At 42.5% G+C, this 18,907-nt stretch overlaps 1 protein-coding gene across 1 annotated transcript; it reads left to right on the top strand.

Moving 5' to 3' along the window:
- The first annotated feature begins 310 nt into the window (after positions 1-310).
- On the top strand, positions 311-18,763 carry LOC131942691 (calexcitin-2). Its single transcript, XM_059302595.1, has 6 exons — positions 311-503; positions 15,068-15,120; positions 16,602-16,712; positions 17,144-17,276; positions 17,574-17,671; positions 17,974-18,763. Exons 1-6 carry the CDS (start codon positions 443-445, stop codon positions 18,088-18,090), a joined length of 573 nt encoding a protein of 190 aa, XP_059158578.1. The 5' UTR covers positions 311-442; the 3' UTR covers positions 18,091-18,763.
- Positions 18,764-18,907: the final 144 nt, after the last annotated feature.

Genomic DNA, 18,907 nt, shown 5'->3' with positions numbered 1-18,907 from the left:
GGAAGTGAGGTGGGAGTGAGGTGGGAGTGAGGTGGGAGTGAGGCGGGAGTGAGGTGGGAGTGAGGCGGGAGTGAGGTGGGAGTGAGGTGGGAGTGAGGTGGGAGTGAGGTGGGAGTGAGGCGGGAGTGAGGTGGGAGTGAGGCGGGAGTGAGGTTAGAGTGAGATAGAGGCGCCACGACCGAGGCAAAAAAGGTATGAAGTCAGGTGAACCACCACCACGTGATTAGCTGGCTTATTGCAGTTTTTTTTATAAACAAGCAGGGAATGAGGGAGCGGACGGTCATCACGTGACGAGCAGTGAGAGACATTGTCTGTGGCACCAGTCACAGACCGCGAGAAGAACGAGTGCCATCCCAGCCGCCTCGTGCCAGCTCGCTCAGGACAAAATCAATTGACATCAACAACTGAGCCCAGACCCGTTCCTGTTCCACTGACGAGCACCATGGCTTCACTTACAGAGTTCCAGAGGAAGAAGATCTTAAACTTGTTTGAGAACCTTTATGGTAAGTCTGTGTGTGCTTGCTCAATCTTAAACTTGTTTGAGAACCTTTATGGTAAGTCTGTGTGTGCTTGCTCAATCTTAAACTTGTTTGAGAACCTTTATGGTAAGTCTGTGTGTGCTTGCTAGTCTGTCTCTTCAAGTCTTCTCCACGCAGGTCTTTTTCTAGTAATGTCTGTCTAAAGGCAAGTAATTGTCTTTCTATTTAAAGTCTGTCTGCAAGAACAAAATTCTGTCTACTGAGACTCTGATTTGTGTATACAATTTCCAATCCTCCGGTATGGAAGTTTTAAAGCATGTTTAGTTTTCTATTTAGTTCTAACTAAACGAACTAAAAATGTTTTAGTTTTCTCTTCAGTTCTAACAAAAAGAACTAAAATGTTTTAGTTTTCTATTTAATTCTAACTAAAAGAACTAAAATGTTTTAGTTTTCTATTTAGTACTAACTAAACACAGCAGTCTGATAAAAAGATCCTCACAACTTAATTTCCTACTGTAGACGGTGGTCAAATCAATTGGTTTAATCCTACTTTAATTGTGCCAGTCTGGCCTTTAGTGATGCTGTATTTTGTTTCAATGGTCAACAAAACTCCTGGCCAATTTGTTTTTGTCAAACAGACGTTTTTTTTTTTACTAATCTCTCAATTGAAAGATTTTATAAGATTACACATGTAGGTAAATGTCATGACATATATGCACTATGCAGGTAAAAATTGCCCCTGCCTGTTCCTACATGACCTTGAGGTTGACCTTAGCTTGAACATCACAGTTTTATAAAGTGTCATTTCATGACAGAATGTCATTTCTCAATAGAATATCATGCCTCATTGAATGGCATTTCTTAATAGAATGCGATAGATTGCAAGTCCCTATTAAATTACAATAGCGAACTAACTTAAAATATATTTAATTATCTCATGTGTTCATCTTGCGTTGTATTTAATCCGAATATTTTATACATGTTTTTTGTATGCTTGATTATACCATGTTTGTATGAACGACACGACCCCATCAATTAGGAAGTTCCCTGGAACAGGGGCTGGATCCCGGTTTGGGGTCATTTATACTCGCCCATCAGTAATATTTGATATAACACACTATACATCACATCATTTGATGTATAGTGTAGCCCATCATTAAGTTATAATATTGTACATCAGTGTCCTTGATATATAACACATTACATCATTACATCATTTGACAAGTGAAGAACAGTTCTGATATAATACCACAGTATTTGTTTTATAACACAACAGGCAATAGTAGACTTATAACATCGTATATCACAGTATTTGTTATATAACACAACAGACCATATTAGCCTTATAACATCGTATATCACAGTATTTGTTATATGACACAACAGACCATATTAGCCTTATAACATCGTATATCACAGTATTTGTTGTATCGCACATCACATCATTACATCAACTGATGTAAAAAAATGGTTTGATATTTGAATGTAGACATGTGCTTATCCGTACAATTCCCGTAGGTTGCTAGGCAACAGCGTAGCGTCGAGAACGTCTCCGCTAGTAGAGAATCAAGTGACAAATGACAACCCTGAGGCACGGTGGGTGGGTATGGGGAGTTGGGGGGCATTCAGATTTTAATTCGTCCACTAAATCCATCCTGTCTCATACAACAATTTTATCATGGATTTAATTTATCTAATTTGCTAGCTGACATATACAACTTTGGATTCAATATTGGCAAGATCATTAACAGAGACAATAAATAAATAAATAAATATATATATAAACGTGTAAATAATAAAGAAAAAAAATTAAAAATAAAATTAAAAAAAAAATAAATTTAAAAAAATATTTAAAAAAAAAAATAAATAAATAAATAAATAAATAAATAAATAAATAAATAAATAAATAAATAAATAAATAAATAAATAAATAAATAAATAAATAAATAAATAAATAAATAAATAAATAAATAAATAAATAAATAAATAAATAAATAAATAAATAAATAAATAAATAAATAAAAATAATTTTAAAAAATGAATGAATGAATAAATAAATAAATAAATAAATAAATAAATAAATAAATAAATATATATATATATATATATATATATATATATATATATATATATATATATATATATATATATATATATATACTCTATGCAAACTATAAATTTTATATTGAATAAAATATATTTACAAACTACAAACTCTATATTAAAATGTCCCCTCACTACACAATAATTTGTGACCGGTCAAAGTGTATTAGATCAAATAAAAACAACGTATTGTTCTATTGTGGAAGACGAGACCAAAACTGCATCGAGTAGACCTTGTATAACCTACACCATAGTGTTAGCACAGCCCCACCCCCACCCCGCCCTACAGAACGCCACTAAGAATTTGTAGTCTCAGCTTACGATAGATCCTGTTGTCTCTCCCCCCCCCCCCCCCCCACTCCCCCCACCTCGAGTCTGAGGACAACTACGTTGTTTAGAGAGCAGTAGTGCCATTGATTTTTGAAAACTAAAACTGTTATTGCGCCATCTTCATGCCATCAGTCCGGTCCTTGCATCAAGATTTCAATTTCAATTGACATGGTTTTTTTTTGCCATAGCACAACTCGTTTGTTGGTCTGTTTGTTTAAGGCGGACAGACGAGGTGGGCTTTTGTCTTAGTTTTCTCCACTGGTTTTCTAATAACCGGCAAGGGGAGTTATCTTGGTGGTGTTTTGTCTTAGTTTTCTCCCCTGGTTTTCTAATAACATCACTGTGGGTTTTCTAAAAACCATCTAGTGGAGTTATCTTGGTGGTGTTTTGTCTCAGTTCTCCCCCCTCATTGTGGGTTTTCTAAAAACCATCAAGTAGAGTTATCTTGGTGGTGTTTTGTCTTAGTTCTCTCCCTTGGTTTTCTAAAAACCATCAAGTGGAGTTATCTTGGTGGTGTTTTGTCTCAGTTCTCTCCCCTCACTGTGGGTTTTCTAAAAACCATCTAGTGGAGTTATCTTGGTGGTGTTTTGTCTTAATTCTCTCCCCTGGTTTTCTAAAAACATCTAGTGGAGTTATCTTGGTGGTATTTTGTCTTAGTTCTCTCCCCTACTGTGGGTTTTCTAAAACCATCCGGTGGAGTTATCTTGGTGGTGTTTTGTGTCAGTTCTCTCCCCTCATTGTGGGTTTTCTAAAAACCATCCGGTGGAGTTATCTTGGTGGTGTTTTGTCTCAGTTCTCTCCCCTACTGTGGGTTTTCTAAAACCATCTAGTGGAGTTATCTTGGTGGTGTTTTGTCTCAGTTCTCTCCCCTACTGTGGGTTTTCTAAAACCATCTAGTGGAGTTATCTTGGTGGTGTTTTGTCTTAGTTCTCTCCCCTTACTATGTGGGTTTTCTCCCTTTGGTCTGGTAACGAACTTGTCCTTAGGTCCCCAGGTCTCCAGGGTGTGTCACGTGATCTTGTTACTCCATCAAGCTGATGACGTGGCTGTCATCCCGGCCCCCGAGGTCCGAGTTTAAAAGTTAACAGCAGACCCTCAACTGTGTCATATGACATATGGTACCTCCTCCTTGCTGTCATATGACATTTGGAGGTTGTTGGAATCTGAGGGTTGAAGGCCGGGGTAGACGGTACCAGAGAAATGTTTTAGTGTCTGACAGTGTGACGGCGTCTTGGTTGGACGTTTTATGTTACTGTGTGTTTGTGTGTGTATGGGGGGGGGGGGTATTTATCGGTTGGTGTTTGTGTATGTGCGCACGTGTGGATGTGTGAGTTTGTCCTCTGTATGTGCGAATGATTCTGTCTATCTCAATGTATATTTGCGAGTGAGTGTGTATAAGAGTGATTATGTGAGAGTGGGTGTTTCAATTGATATTTGTGTGTGTGTGTGTGTGTGTGTGTGTAAAAGTGTGTGTGAGAGAGAGAGAGAGAGAGAGAGATTGTGTGTGTGTCTATGTTTGACATTGACAATCATTCACATAAAGAATGTAACCCTTGAATTCCATCGGATCAGAAGGACATGTAACACAAATGTTGATTTTCTAGTCAAGTCAGCCATTTTGTGTTCTTGCAAATCATGGTCGTTCTCAGAAGAAACAATCTTTAACTGACCACAAGACCACATGCCCAAACCAAACAATCTTTAACTGACCACAAGACCACAGGACCACATCCCCAAACCAAACAATCTTTAACTGACCACTTGACCACAGACCACATCCCCAAACTAAACAATCTTTAACTGACCACAAGACTACTACATCTACTGCCTCCGTTAACCTTACACTTTTGTAGACTTTTCCCTGTATGTAAGACCGCGTGTGGACATTATACATGCATATCCTGTTTCCATAAAGTATCCTTCATAAGCCGCCATTGTTGTCTATATGCGATCTATTCAGCGTGTTGTGGAAATGTTCGATCTTTTGGTTATAAAACCAAACGTCCCAAACCGTTTTCCGTCCGTCTGATCTTTGTGATCATCTTTAGACATGCGCAGACGTCATGCTGTCTAGAGTAGCGCGTTTTTTAAAGGTTTAATGGTGTCGAGATTTTCATGTCTTTAACCGTCCATGCATTTTACTGTCCCTATCTTTGATCGCCCATGCATTTTACTGTCCATATCTTTAACCGTCCATGCATTTTACTGTCCATATCTTTGACCGTCCATGCATTTTACTGTCCATATATTGACCGTCTATGCCTTTTACCGTCCATGTCCTAAAATATCCACGTCAGAAACCGCTAATGGTGTCCTCCATACCCAAACCGTCCATGTCTTTTACCGTCTGTTTATCGTATCAGAATGTGTCTCAGACAAAAATGGCGGCCATGTTATGAGGGGGTGGGATTTGGCGGGGAGGGACGTATTTCAGACATTTTATGTCGAGACATTTAAACCTGAGTCCATTATAGATTTCGATGTCTCTCGCCTTTAGTCAATGTGGCATGACAATCTGGCCTGTTTGATGTCGAGACATTTAAACCTGAGTCCATTATAGATTTCGATGTCTCTCGCCTTTAGTCAAGGTGGCATGACAATCTGGCCTGTTTGATGAGAAAAATCTGGCAATGTGGCGGCTAGACGCCGTAGTGCAGGCTGTAGACGTCTGTTAATGGAACCTGTCAGTGTGTGAGTTTAGTGGAGCTGAGATTAAGGAACAACAGCAGGCCAGACTTTAAGGCGGGAACATTTTCATGTCTGGTGTAGGTCTATGGGGACAATTTGAATGACGTCTGTGTGTTTGTGTCTAGGTTTGTGAAGAAGTGGGGTTGGGGGAAGCTGTTGTAATGTTTATGTGTGTGTTTGTATGTCACAAGGGAAATTGTCATTAAGGGAACTATTTTCATGTGTGTGTGTGTGTGTGTGTGCGTGTGCAAATACATTACAACCATCTTCTATATGGCCAACGTATTCTATATGTCCAACATATCCTATATGGCCAACATCTTCTAAATGGCCAACATCTTCTATATGGCCAACATCTTCTATATGGCCAAAGTATTCTAAATGGACAACATTTTCTATATGGCCAACATCTTCTATATGGCCAACATCTTCTATATGGCCAACATCTTCTATATGGCCAACATCTTCTATATGGCCAACATCTTCTATATGGCCAACATCTTCTATATGGCCAACATCTTCTATATGGCCAACATCTTCTATATGGCCAACAACATACAGGGATAACATACTTTATTGTCAACATTAACAAATAACTAAAAAAAAACTTTTAGTTAACACATCTAACATATACGTACACAAATCAATCATATACCCCCCCCCCCCACACACACACACGAAGGTAAACCCTGCCCCCTAATCTAATGTTAGTATTGACCCAAGCCTCAGGTGATAAACTAGCTTGATTAATACGCGTACAGTCTGTGTGGCATTGCAAGGTTATGCCAGTGTCAGGTTATGTCAGTGTCAATGCCAGTGTCCGACTATACCAGTGTCAGGTTATGTATTTTTTTTATTCCAACACAATCACGTACACGTACTAAACAATCATGTGTATTCATCACACAATCTCATACGTACTAGAAAAAGTACTCACACACTTTCTTTACTCAAGTACCCACACATTTCCTCACCAAAGTACCCACACTAAAGTACCTACACGTATTAAAACATTCCCCCACACATGCACACACAATTACCCACCTAACTTACACACACATTACTGCAAGGCTTCAGAACGTCCTTAACAGGAAAAAAAAAGCTAATGTCAACTCAATCTCTCAAATGATTGGCTGTCACCAAGCCACGTGGCTCTCTATTAAAATATACAGCAACAATCTACAACGCCACTTAACATTCGATCTGGCTCGCTAGATACTCCCTCCACCAACAATCCACCAACAACCCTCCACCAACAATCCACCAGCAACTCTCCACCAACAATTCACCAACAACCCTCAACCAACAATCCACCAGCTACCCTCCACCAACAATTCACCAGCTACCCTCCACCAACAATTCACCAACAACCCTCAACCAACAATCCACCACCAACCCTCCACCAACAATTCACCAACAACCCTCCACCAACAATCCACCAGCTACCCTCCACCAACAATCCACCACCAACCCTCCACCAACGATCCACCAACGATCCACCACCAACCCTCCACCAACAATTCACCAACAACCCTCCACCAACAATCCACCACCAACCCTCCACCAACAATCCACCACCAACCCTCCACCAACAATCCACCACCAACCCTCCACCAACAATTCACCAACAACCCTCAACCAACAATCCACCAGCTACCCTCCACCAACAATTCACCAACAACCCTCTATCAACAATCCACCACCAACCCTTCACCAACAATCCACCACCAACCCTCCACCAACGATCCACCAACGATCTACCAGCAACCCTCCACCAACAATCCACCACCAACCCTCCACCAACAATCCACCACCAACCCTCCACCAACGATCCACCAACGATCCACCACCAATCCTCCACTGCTGTCAATCACAGTCCTGGACTGTCTCCCCCCACCCCGCCCTAACATGCTGGTATACTTTCGAATGAAAAGGAGGCGGCCAATCGATATCATCCATTATTAAACTTCCATTAGATTCCAAAGAAACACGAGTTTAGGTCAAGGTTAAAAGCCAGAGAATTTTTTTTTTATTAATGAGGCGACGTTCAGAACTTATTATCGTTAAACTGATGGTTTATGTGAGGTGGGGGCAGGAGGTGGAGAATGGAGGGAGGTTTATGTGAGGTGGGGGGATGGAGGGAGGTGCCTGTCACGTGACTTGGCCTTATGATGGCATGAAATGAGAGGGATCGTGTCATAGAATGAAGGGGAATAAAACACAGAGCCCGGGTATTAAACTCCAGCAATTGGACCGTTTTACGCTGATATGAGGGTGGGCCACAGCAAGGGAGGCTAGACATACTGGTTAGGGGAGACAATTGAAAGTTGGTAGCAGCGGAGTTTAGTCAGTAGCGGGCCTTTATTTACAGTAGTTGGGATAGGGTTGCTGCTTTTTATGATCATTCTAGTAGAGCTATTTTTATGACTCTTACAGTACTCTTTTGACTGATCGTTGTAATGTGAACATATACCGTCAAGAGTAGAAAGTTTAAATTAATTGTGCGATATCATTAGCTAACTTGCTGTGGTATCATTTGGTTGTGTCATGGTTTGATGTCTAACACAAAAATGTATGTGTCTGCGTAAGAAAAAAGCAAAACAAAGTCCCCTACCCCATTCAAAAATATATTCAACATATTTCACTGAACAACACACTATCGACAAAATCACGACCACAACATCCACACATCACAAGAACACAAACACAACACCACAACATTCACACAACACCACAACTTTCACACATCACCACAACATCCACACATCAAAACAACATCCACACATCACCACAACATCCACACATCACCACAACATCCACACATCACCACACATCCACATATCACAAGAACACCCACACATCCCCACAACATTCACACAACACCACAACATTCACACAACACCACAACATTCACAAAACACCACAGCATTCACACAACACTATAACATTCACACAACACCACAACTTCCACACATCACCACAACATCCACACATCAAAACAACATACATACATCACCACAATATCCACACATCACCACACATCCACACATCACAAGAACACCCACACATCCCCACAATATTCACACAACACCACAACATTCAGACAACACCACAACATTCACAAAACACCACAGCATTCACACAACACTACAACACTCACACAACACCACAACATTCACACAACATCCACACACCAACACACCATCCTTCTACAAACAAAACCTCACCACGGAACCACAACATCCACAGACTATCAATAGACAACAGCACACATATACTGCAGATGTAGAGTCTTACCTGCAACATTCAGATATAGTCTTACCTGCAACATTCAGGTGTAGAGTCTTACCTGCAACATTCAGGTGTAGAGTCTTACCTGCAACATTCAGGTGTAGTCTTACCTGCAACATTCAGGTGTAGAGTCTTACCTGCAACATTCAGGTGTAGAGTCTTACCTGCAACATTCAGGTGTAGAGTCTTACCTGCAACATTCAGGTGTAGAGTCTTACCTGCAACATTCAGGTGTAGAGTCTTACCTGCAACATTCAGGTGTAGAGTCTTACATGCAACATTCAGGTGTAGAGTCTTACCTGCAACATTCAGGTGTAGAGTCTTACCTGCAACATTCAGGTGTAGAGTCTTACCTGCAACATTCAGGTGTAGAGTCTTACCTGCAACATTCAGGTGTAGAGTCTTACCTGCAACATTCAGGTGTAGAGTCTTACCTGCAACATTCAGGTGTAGTCATACATGGCAACATCGCGAGTCAGCGAACAATTAGCGTGTTGTTCTACATAAGTGGATCGGTAACCTCGGCATGTTTCGTCTTAAGACTGTAGATGGGGTTGGATGGGATGGTGAGGGTGCACATCGTTCGCTGGGGGTGGGGGGGGGGGGGGAAAGGGGTGGATGAGGTGCAATATAACATTGGTGTGGGGTAGGGGTAAAAGGTAGGGGTGTGGGCACATGGAATAATGGAATTAATGTTGCTGAAGATGTGGTTATAGCGAAGGAAAAAAAACCGTGTATAGAATCTATTGTAATTAAAAATGGCGGATGGAAAGACATAACTAACGGTAGTGAAGTGGTTGTGTAGTTTATTGACGGTGCGTGGATGATTGTTGGTGTATATACCTGATGGCAGTGTTGTTGTGTAGGCAACGATAGGCAAGTAGACAACTCAAGGAGGCGATACCACAGAACAATGTAGGATTTGTAGACGTGTCATTTTTATAGAGAATGTATTCTCCTGTGTAGGGGTGGTGGTGCTCCTGTGTAGGGGTGGGTGTGCTCCTGTGTAGGGGTGGGTGTGCTCCAGTGTAGGGGTGGGTGTGCTCCTGTGTAGGGGTGGGTGTGCTCCAGTGTAGGGTTGGGGGTGCTCCTGTGTAGGGGTGTGTGTGCTCCTGTGTAGGGGTGGGGGTGCTCCTGTGTAGGGGTGGGGGTGCTCCTGTGTAGGGGTGGTGGTGCTCCTGTGTAGGGGTGGGTGTGCTCCAGTGTAGGGTTGGGTGTGCTCCTGTGTAGGGGTGGTGGTGCTCCAGTGTAGGGTTGGTGGTGCTCCAGTGTAGGGGTGGTGGTGCTCCTGTATAGGGGTGGGGGTGCTCCTGTATAGGGGTGGGGGTGCTCCTGTATAGGGGTGGGGGTGCTCCTGTATAGGGGTGGTGGTGCTCCTGTATAGGGGTGGGGGTGCTCCTGTATAGGGGTGGGGGTGCTCCTGTATAGGGGTGGGGGTGCTCCTGTGTAGGGGTGGGTGTGCTCCAGTGTAGGGTTGGGGGTGTTTCTGTGTAGGGGTGTGTGTGCTCCAGTGTAGGGGTGGGTGTGCTCCAGTGTAGGGTTGGGGGTGTTTCTGTGTAGGGGTGTGTGTGCTCCAGTGTAGGGGTGGGTGTGCTCCTGTGTAGGGGTGGGTGTGCTCCAGTGTAGGGTTGGGGGTGTTTCTGTGTAGGGGTGTGTGTGCTCCAGTGTAGGGGTGGGTGTGCTCCTGTGTAGGGGTGGGTGTGCTCCAGTGTAGGGTTGGGGGTGTTTCTGTGTAGGGGTGTGTGTGCTCCAGTGTAGGGGTGGGTGTGCTCCAGTGTAGGGTTGGGGGTGCTCCTGTGTAGGGGTGGGTGTGCTCCAGTGTAGGGGTGGGTGTGCTCCTGTGTAGGGGTGTGTGTGCTCCAGTGTAGGGGTGGGTGTGCTCCTGTGTAGGGGTGGGTGTGCTCCAGTGTAGGGTTGGGGGTGTTTCTGTGTAGGGGTGTGTGTGCTCCTGTGTAGGGGTGGGTGTGCTCCAGTGTAGGGTTGGGGGTGCTCCAGTGTAGGGTTGGGGGTGCTCCTGTGTAGGGTTGGGGGTGCTCCTGTGTAGGGGTGTGTGTGCTCCAGTGTAGGGGTGGGTGTGCTCCAGTGTAGGGTTGGGTGTGCTCCTGTGTAGGGTTGGGGGTGCTCCTGTGTAGGGGTGTGTGTGCTCCAGTGTAGGGGTGTGTGTGTTCCAGTGTAGGGTTGGGTGTGCTCCTGTGTAGGGTTGGGGGTGCTCCTGTGTAGGGGTGTGTGTGTTCCAGTGTAGGGGTGGGTGTGCTCCAGTGTAGGGGTGGGTGTGCTCCAGTGTAGGGTTGGGTGTGCTCCTGTGTAGGGTTGGGGGTGCTCCTGTGTAGGGGTGTGTGTGCTCCAGTGTAGGGGTGGGTGTGCTCCTGTGTAGGGTTGGGGGTGCTCCTGTGTAGGGGTGTGTGTGTTCCAGTGTAGGGGTGGGGGTAATACTAAAGTGCACCAACCAGATTGACTCCACAAGTCGGTTAATTAGCGCTTTAATAGTGCTGGGCTTGCCAGGTTACGCTACTCTCATCGGTTGTCTCTGTTGTAATCCTGTTGCCATGGTAACAATGTATAGGCTAATCTACACATTGAAACTGTGGTTATATCATTTTAACGGTCTGTATAGTTTGGTGGGTCACAAAGCTGATTGAAGAGATCAATACTCGATCATCTATCGCGGAGATCACGCTGAGTTCATCCGTCCTGGGGAGCGAGCTGTGACGTCACGACTCTCGTGCGCTAATTGGTAAAACACTTAATGATAACAGGTAACGATGGCGGTGTGAATTAATGAGGGAATCTGTGGGGTGAGCCAAGTCTTCAGGCAGGTGAGGGCACTTTCACACGCTCCATTTGGGGCGAACACGTTTTCTCTTGGTACTGGCGGCGGGGGGGGGGGGGGGGGGGGGGGGGGGGGGGTAACAAGTCTTGGATCATCCACGTCACATACATCATGGGTGGGGGTGAGTTGTGGGGGGGGGGGGGGGTAGGCCTGCAACCAGATACCTATCAAATATTGTTGTACCATGCCTGGCCAGGTACACGAACTATTGTTACACGATTAGCAAGCTGGCAACATACTTGCTTGTGCTGACGTATCACGATTTACCTCGAATATTTAGATTCATGTCGTGCATGCGTTGCATATGTTGGTTCTGCTGCACCAACCTCTGTTTGATGGATGTCGTGCATGCTATCTCACATATGTTGGTTCTGCTGCACCAACCTCTGTTTGATGGATGTCGTGCATGCTATCTCACATATGTTGGTTCTGCTGCACCAACCTCTGTTTGATGGATGTCGTGCATGCTATCTCACATATGTTGGTTCTGCTGCACCAACCTTTGCTTGATGGTTAGCGTACATGGCGGATCATAGCTCATGATTGTTTTTTTTTTTTTATACCCATATGTAATTCGCACGAGTCGTACAAGTAGGTTGACTTGTTTACAGATTAGTTTCAGATATCTGATGTAACATCTCGCTCTACTTTAAAGGAAATTTAAGGATATATGTAAATAGCGAAGTAGGTTGGTGATACAAGATTCGAATAGCTCTGTAATATAAACAAAATATAAACAAAATATAAACAAAATGTAAACAAACTATAAACAAAATATAGACAGTCATTACAAAAATGTCTCGCTGTTGACAACAGAAAACAAAAGCTACAATGTATTGTAGTCATTGATTGTTGCATGCATAATATAAGCATCACATCCACTTGATAGTCCCAGCGGCTATGTAAGTAGGCGGGGCTTTTAGATTCCCTGCCATCTACATATATGGGACGTAACTCAACCATTTAGTTAAGTCTCTACATATATGGGAAGTAACTCAACCCTTTAGTTAAGTCTCTACATAGACTATATGGGACGTATTTCAACCATCTAGATGAGCAGAGTTTCTTCCAGGCATCTGTTCGGGGGGGGGGGCAAAGCCCCCCCCCCCCCCGAAATTTTTTTTACCGCCCACCCCCCCCCCCCCAAACGAAATGAAATTTAAATAATTTATTTAGAAAATATATACTTTTAACAGTGTCCACCTCCCCCCCCCCCCCCCCGAAGAAAGTCTACCACCACCCCCCCCCCCCACGAAATTTCAAATTTCGAAATTACAATCTATAAATAGATTTAGCTATTTGTTATTTAATCTCCTTAATTTAAACAAAATAGCCCAGCTATTTGGTGTATTTAAGATCCACTGTAATCTTTACAAAAATAACCCAGCTATCTCTTGTAATTGAGAACCGCTGTAATCTATACAAAATAACCCAGCTATCTATTGTAATTGAGAACCGCTGTAGGTAAAAGTGTGTCAGCCTGCAGGTATACCTATGACAGCCGCTGATCCGGGTAATCCCCACAGAAAACAATGCCACCTATTCGCTGCTGAGAGCCACTCTGACTCTCTGATGCTGCGGAATTTTCCTACGCTTTTATGGCTAGAGATTTACACGGTAATAAGCAGAGCATTTTTATCTGTGATTTATATCTGCTGATTCACCGTGTTTAGACATACATCTCTATCCCCTTCATTCTCTTTCTTATTCTACAACATCTACTCCCCAGTGCATATGTTGGCCTCTAAAGTTGGCTTATATATGTAGGCCGTTAAATATTATAATATATATATATATATATATATATATATATATATATATATATATATATATATATATATATATATATATGTATATCTGTGCCCGAGTATAATTGATATAGATCTATGTGCTGTAAAATGTCGTTCTTTGAATAATGAAGCGCGTCTTGTATGAAAATATTAAAATTTTTGTTGACAACAGTTCCTGACATTTGTCATCTTCGTATGTGTGTGTGTGTGTTTGGTGTGTGTGGGTGTGTGTTCAGATTTTTCTAAAAATTTTCTTTCGCAATCCTTGTGTCTTGTGAAATAGGCTGGTTTTTCTCAAGAAAGGGAGTGGGTGGGGGGGGGGGTAGAGTAAGGAAATATTTAAGTCGAGGATGGAGAGTGGTGAAGAAATATGAGAGATAATGTGGGGAGGGGCGGTGAGGGAATGTGTGTGTGTATGTGTGGGGGGGGGGTGGAGGTGTAACTATGAAAGTGTGATGGAATGCGATGCTGACGTAAAAATATTTCTGCCTTCAAGTTGCAGCGATCATCTAAGTTAGAATTAAACGTTCGTTAAACTGTAACAAAACCCAGCACTGAACTGGGGATGCTTTGATCTACACGACTTGACTGCTTGCCGTATAATGTGCTGGCGTAAAACTCTTGACATGACATGATTTTAAAACGATTGGTTAAAGGGAGAAAATGCCAGGATACATAAAAGATAATTACAATCTTTATAGTAGGTTAACTCCCCTACTTGGGTCGACTGAGAAGTGTTGTATGTTTAGTGCAGATGGTGACATCTTAGTACAGGTCCATAGTGGTGTATGGATACAACTCAATAATCTGTAGGCACTAGTCGATAATGTTATACAACACACCTGTAGGCACAAGTCGATAATGTTATACAACACATCTTTAGGCACAACTACATAAAGTTATACAGCACACCTGTAGGCACAAGTCGATAATGTTATACAACACACCTGTAAGAGTCGAGGCACAAGTCGATAATGTTATACAACACACCTGTAGGCACAAGTCGATAATGTTATACAACACACCTGTACGAGTCGAGGCACAAGTCGATAATGTTATACAACACACCTGTAGGCACAAGTCGATAATGTTATACAACACACCTGTACGAGTCGAGGCACAAGTCGATAATGTTATACAACACACCTGTAGGCACAAGTCGATAATGTTATACAACACACCTGTACGAGTCGAGGCACAAGTCGATAATGTTATACAACACACCTGTAGGCACAAGTCGATAATGTTATACAACACACCTGTACGAGTCGAGGCACAAGTCGATAATCTCAAGACAATGTTTCTAGAACAACAGCTGCCTGGCGATCTATTGACATTTCTCGGGTCATTCGAGATGTAGGGCAACCGTTATATCTTATACAGGCGAGGTTGTTCGGATCATGGCCAGTAGTAATTGTTGCCCACGATACTAAAGTTGTACTAATGTCGTACTAATGTTGTACTAATGTTGTACTAATGTCGTACTAATGTTGTACTAATGTTGTACTAATGTTGTACTAATGTTGAATTAATATTGCTTTTTCTTTTAACCACAGACACCAACAAAGACGGAGTCATAGAGAAATGTGACTTTGATGCTGCACTTGAGGTGAGATTCACAGACACACACACTGACACACACACACAACCCGTCTCACACAGACACACAGACACACCGACACTCACAGACACCGACACACAGACAGACACATACGCACACACAGACAACGCAAACACAGACACACACACTGACACACACATACACACAGACACAGACATACACAGAGACACCGACATACAGACATTTAGCGCTGAGATTTACACTATAGGCTACCATCTGAGTGCTGACATTTAAATCCATAAACATGGTGTAGTCAGACTTACAAGCCTGATGGCCATTGGTCGAATTTCTGCCAATGACAACCAACCTTGCTCGCCTCTTTATTGACAATTTTTACATTAAAACATGGAAGAAATGGGGATTCCCCCTAATTAATGCATTCTTCCTTAATTAATTAACCACTGTGTTGGTGACTACAAAGACTGGAGCGAAGGTCACTTTTACTTTAAGCCCAACAATGGGCCGCTGGTTGAATGGATAATGTTTATGTTGACTAAGATCGCACACATTAGGCGGGTTTCGTTCTTAGCTTTGCACTTAGCAAGTTCTCTTTAAATAGTAAGCCAGTAATTTTATTTTTGGAAACCACGTGATGTTTTCGATCAACAAAGTACTTTAAGTTGTGAGTGCAGGCACAGCACGTTACAGTAACAAATCCCCCAACAAGTAGACTATACAAATCTCATAACAAATAGACTCAACAAATCCCACAAAAATGAGACTATACAAATCCCACAACAAGTAGACTAAACAAATCCCCCAATAAGTTGAATAAACAAATCCTTAAAAAAATTGGCTAAACAAATCCGCCAACAAATTGACTAAACAAATCCCACAAGTAGATTAAACAAATCCCCCACCAAGTAGAATACACAAATCCCCCAACAAGTAGACTAAACAAATCTCCCAACAAGTAGACTGGACAAATCTCCCAACAAGTAGACTGAACAAATCCCGCAACAATAAGACTAATCAAATGCCATAATAAGTAAACTAAACAAATCTCCTCAACAAGTTGACGATACAAATCCCCCAACAAGTAGACTAAACAATCCCACAACAAGTAGACTAAACAAATCCCCCTACAAGTAGACTAAACAAATCCCACAACAAGTAGACTAAACAAATCCCCCAACAATTAGACTAAACAAATCCCCCAACAAGTAGACTAAACAAATCCCCCAACAAGTTGACTAAACAAATCCCCCAATAAGTAGACTAAACAAATCCCCCAACAAGTAGACTAAACAAATCCCCCAACAAGTAGACTAAACAAATCCCACAACAAGTAGACTAAACAAATCCCACAACAAGTAGACTAAACAAATCCCACAACAAGTAGACTAAACAAATCCCACAACAAGTAGACTAAACAAATCCCCCAACAAGTAGACTAAACAAATTCCCCAACAAGTAGACTAAACAAATCCCCCAACAAGTAGACTAAACAAATCCCATATGTTGCACAGAAAATCTCCACCCTCCACCACTGGAAGACAAACGACGAGGCCTTCAAGAAAGCTCAGGACACAGTCAGCGCAATATGGGAGGGTCTCAGGAAGAGGGCGGATAAAAATAAGGTAGGTCTCATGCTCTGAATAGCTCAATTTTGTGCTGGCAGGAGGCTGTCAATGTCTGAATAGCTGACTTTATGTGCTGCCAGGAGTCGGTCCATCTCCGAGTAGCTGACCTTCTGAGCTAGAGTGTCAGTCGATCTCTGATTAGCTGTTTTTCGCTCTACCAGGAGTCAGTCGATCGCTGAGTAGCTCACCTTTTGTGAGAAATTCATCCTTAGCGTCTCATGCTAAAACTACAGAAATACAGAAAAATTGATATCACAAATAGGAGAAGTTATTTTGTTCGAATCTTACAAGTTACATGTAACAATTCATTTCACAAAGTTCTACATACTAGTAACTGTCTGCTAACTACATAGGAATTGTAAAGTTTTGAGGTAAATCTAACAAAAATTTGACGCGAAGAAGCGTACAATCTGCTTGTGTTATTTTAGGATGGTAGGATAACCAAAGAGGAGTGGACAAAGATGTGGGAGGAGTGTATCAAAGATGTGGTCGAGGGTCGCTCATTCCCTGAGTGGCAGCAGGAGTACATGGAGTTTATGTTTTACGCTAACGACACATCAGGTGGGTTATAGGGGTGGGGCGTTTGGTACAGGGGGTGGGGCGTTTGCTGCAGGGGGTGGGGCGTTTGGTACAGTGAAGGAACATTAGGTATAGTGGGGGGTATTTGGTACAGGTGGTGGGTCATTTAGTTACAGGGATGGGTCATTTTGTACAGGGGTTGGCTAATTAGATACATTAGTTGAGTCATTAGGAAAACTGGGAGGGTCAATTAGTACATAGAATGGGTCATTTAGTGCAGTGTTTAATTGTCCTTGTATCGGTCAAGCTGACCCTCACGTCCAACCCATCCTACTGCAGGTGACGGCTTTATTGACAGGGGAGAGTACACAGCCATCTACGAGCTCTTCGGCTTTTCAAATGATGACGTCAACAAATGTTTTGACAAAATTTCAGAGGTGAGGCGTGTTTGTTTCACTACAGGGTGGTACGAGGGGTTAAATACAGCACCTAGCTAAACAATCGTTGAAAAACGCTTTAGATCCATATAATTTTAAACCAAATTTAAGCTCAAGTTGTATATACCATTATTCTCAAGCTATTTTTTACCCTATTTAAGCTCATGTTAAAGCTTATCACCTACTTTAGCTCAAGAAATGTGTTACCCTAATTAAACACAAGCCAAACTTTGTACAAAATTTAAACGTATCCAGTCTACTGTTGCCCCCACTAACGCCCGTCCCCTGCCTTGTGTCCCCAGGGTCTACCCAACAACATGCTTTCAAAGAGCGACTTTGAAGCCTTATGGCGGGACTACTTTGTTGCTGAAAACGACGATGCAAAGGGCAACTTTTTGTTCGGTCAACAAAAACATTAACTGACTTACTTCCCTTTATTTTTATTTATTTTTATTATTCTTACAAAATGTGAACAGAACTCACGTCATCTAATTAACCAGTGTACAGACCGTGCGACAGTAGGGCTAGATCACATCTCAGCCAAAGCAACTCATTTTATCCAGTTTTTCTCTGCGGAGACCTGACCGGCGTACCATCGCTGCCGGATGTGACGTTCAAGGTCATGAGGTCACTACCAAAGAAAGATCCGACCAGGGGGTAGGTGACGGGATCACTCCAACCCCTCGGGTGTGTTTGAGCCCTCAGCGCTATCTGTAACTCTCGGTTAAATGGTATCGCATGTCAACATTTGTTAACACGACTGCCAGCAACAGCTAACCATGTCAGCCATTGTTGGCATAAATGTCAACAACTGCTAACTGTTCTGTCATTTCCTCTCCTCGTCTGTCAGAAGTCCCGTGAAAATGTCAATACATTCATTCGATGTTTTTTAAAATATATTTTTGTAAAAATTTCCTGTCAGCCATCCCATAATTTTACCAGTCTAAAACAAATCCAGCGAGACCAGTAAGAGTGAATTGTGTGACGTCATACTCCCAGACTTCTCATGTTTTGTGTACGCACGTCGTACACATGTTGTACGCGTGTTGTACACAGCAAAGAGCGCGACAAAATAAAAGAAATAAAACAAAATTTCGTGGCGTTTCTTTTTCTTTACACTCACTAGTATTATTTTAATTTGGTATCGTTTATTTGTATTTTTTTTTCTATTTTGTCCGGAGAAAGGTGGGGTGGGGGGGGGCGTGCCCCGGAGAGATGAGTTGCTACACTCTAGAT

This window comes from Physella acuta, unplaced genomic scaffold, assembly GCF_028476545.2.
Source record: "Physella acuta isolate Inbredline_101_S28 unplaced genomic scaffold, ASM2847654v3 ptg000419l, whole genome shotgun sequence".
Classification (NCBI taxonomy): domain Eukaryota; kingdom Metazoa; phylum Mollusca; class Gastropoda; family Physidae; genus Physella; species Physella acuta.
This window is presented reverse-complemented; position numbering and strand designations above follow the sequence as displayed.

Excerpts from the sequence above, each read along its gene's own strand:
- LOC131942691 (XM_059302595.1), top strand. The coding sequence starts at position 443 with ATGGCTTCACTTACAGAGTTCCAGAGGAAGAAGATCTTAAACTTGTTT. Across the intron at positions 504-15,067 it reads CTTGTTTGAGAACCTTTATG|ACACCAACAAAGACGGAGTC; the intron begins GTAAGTCTGTGT and ends TTTTAACCACAG. Across the intron at positions 17,672-17,973 it reads GTTTTGACAAAATTTCAGAG|GGTCTACCCAACAACATGCT; the intron begins GTGAGGCGTGTT and ends TTGTGTCCCCAG.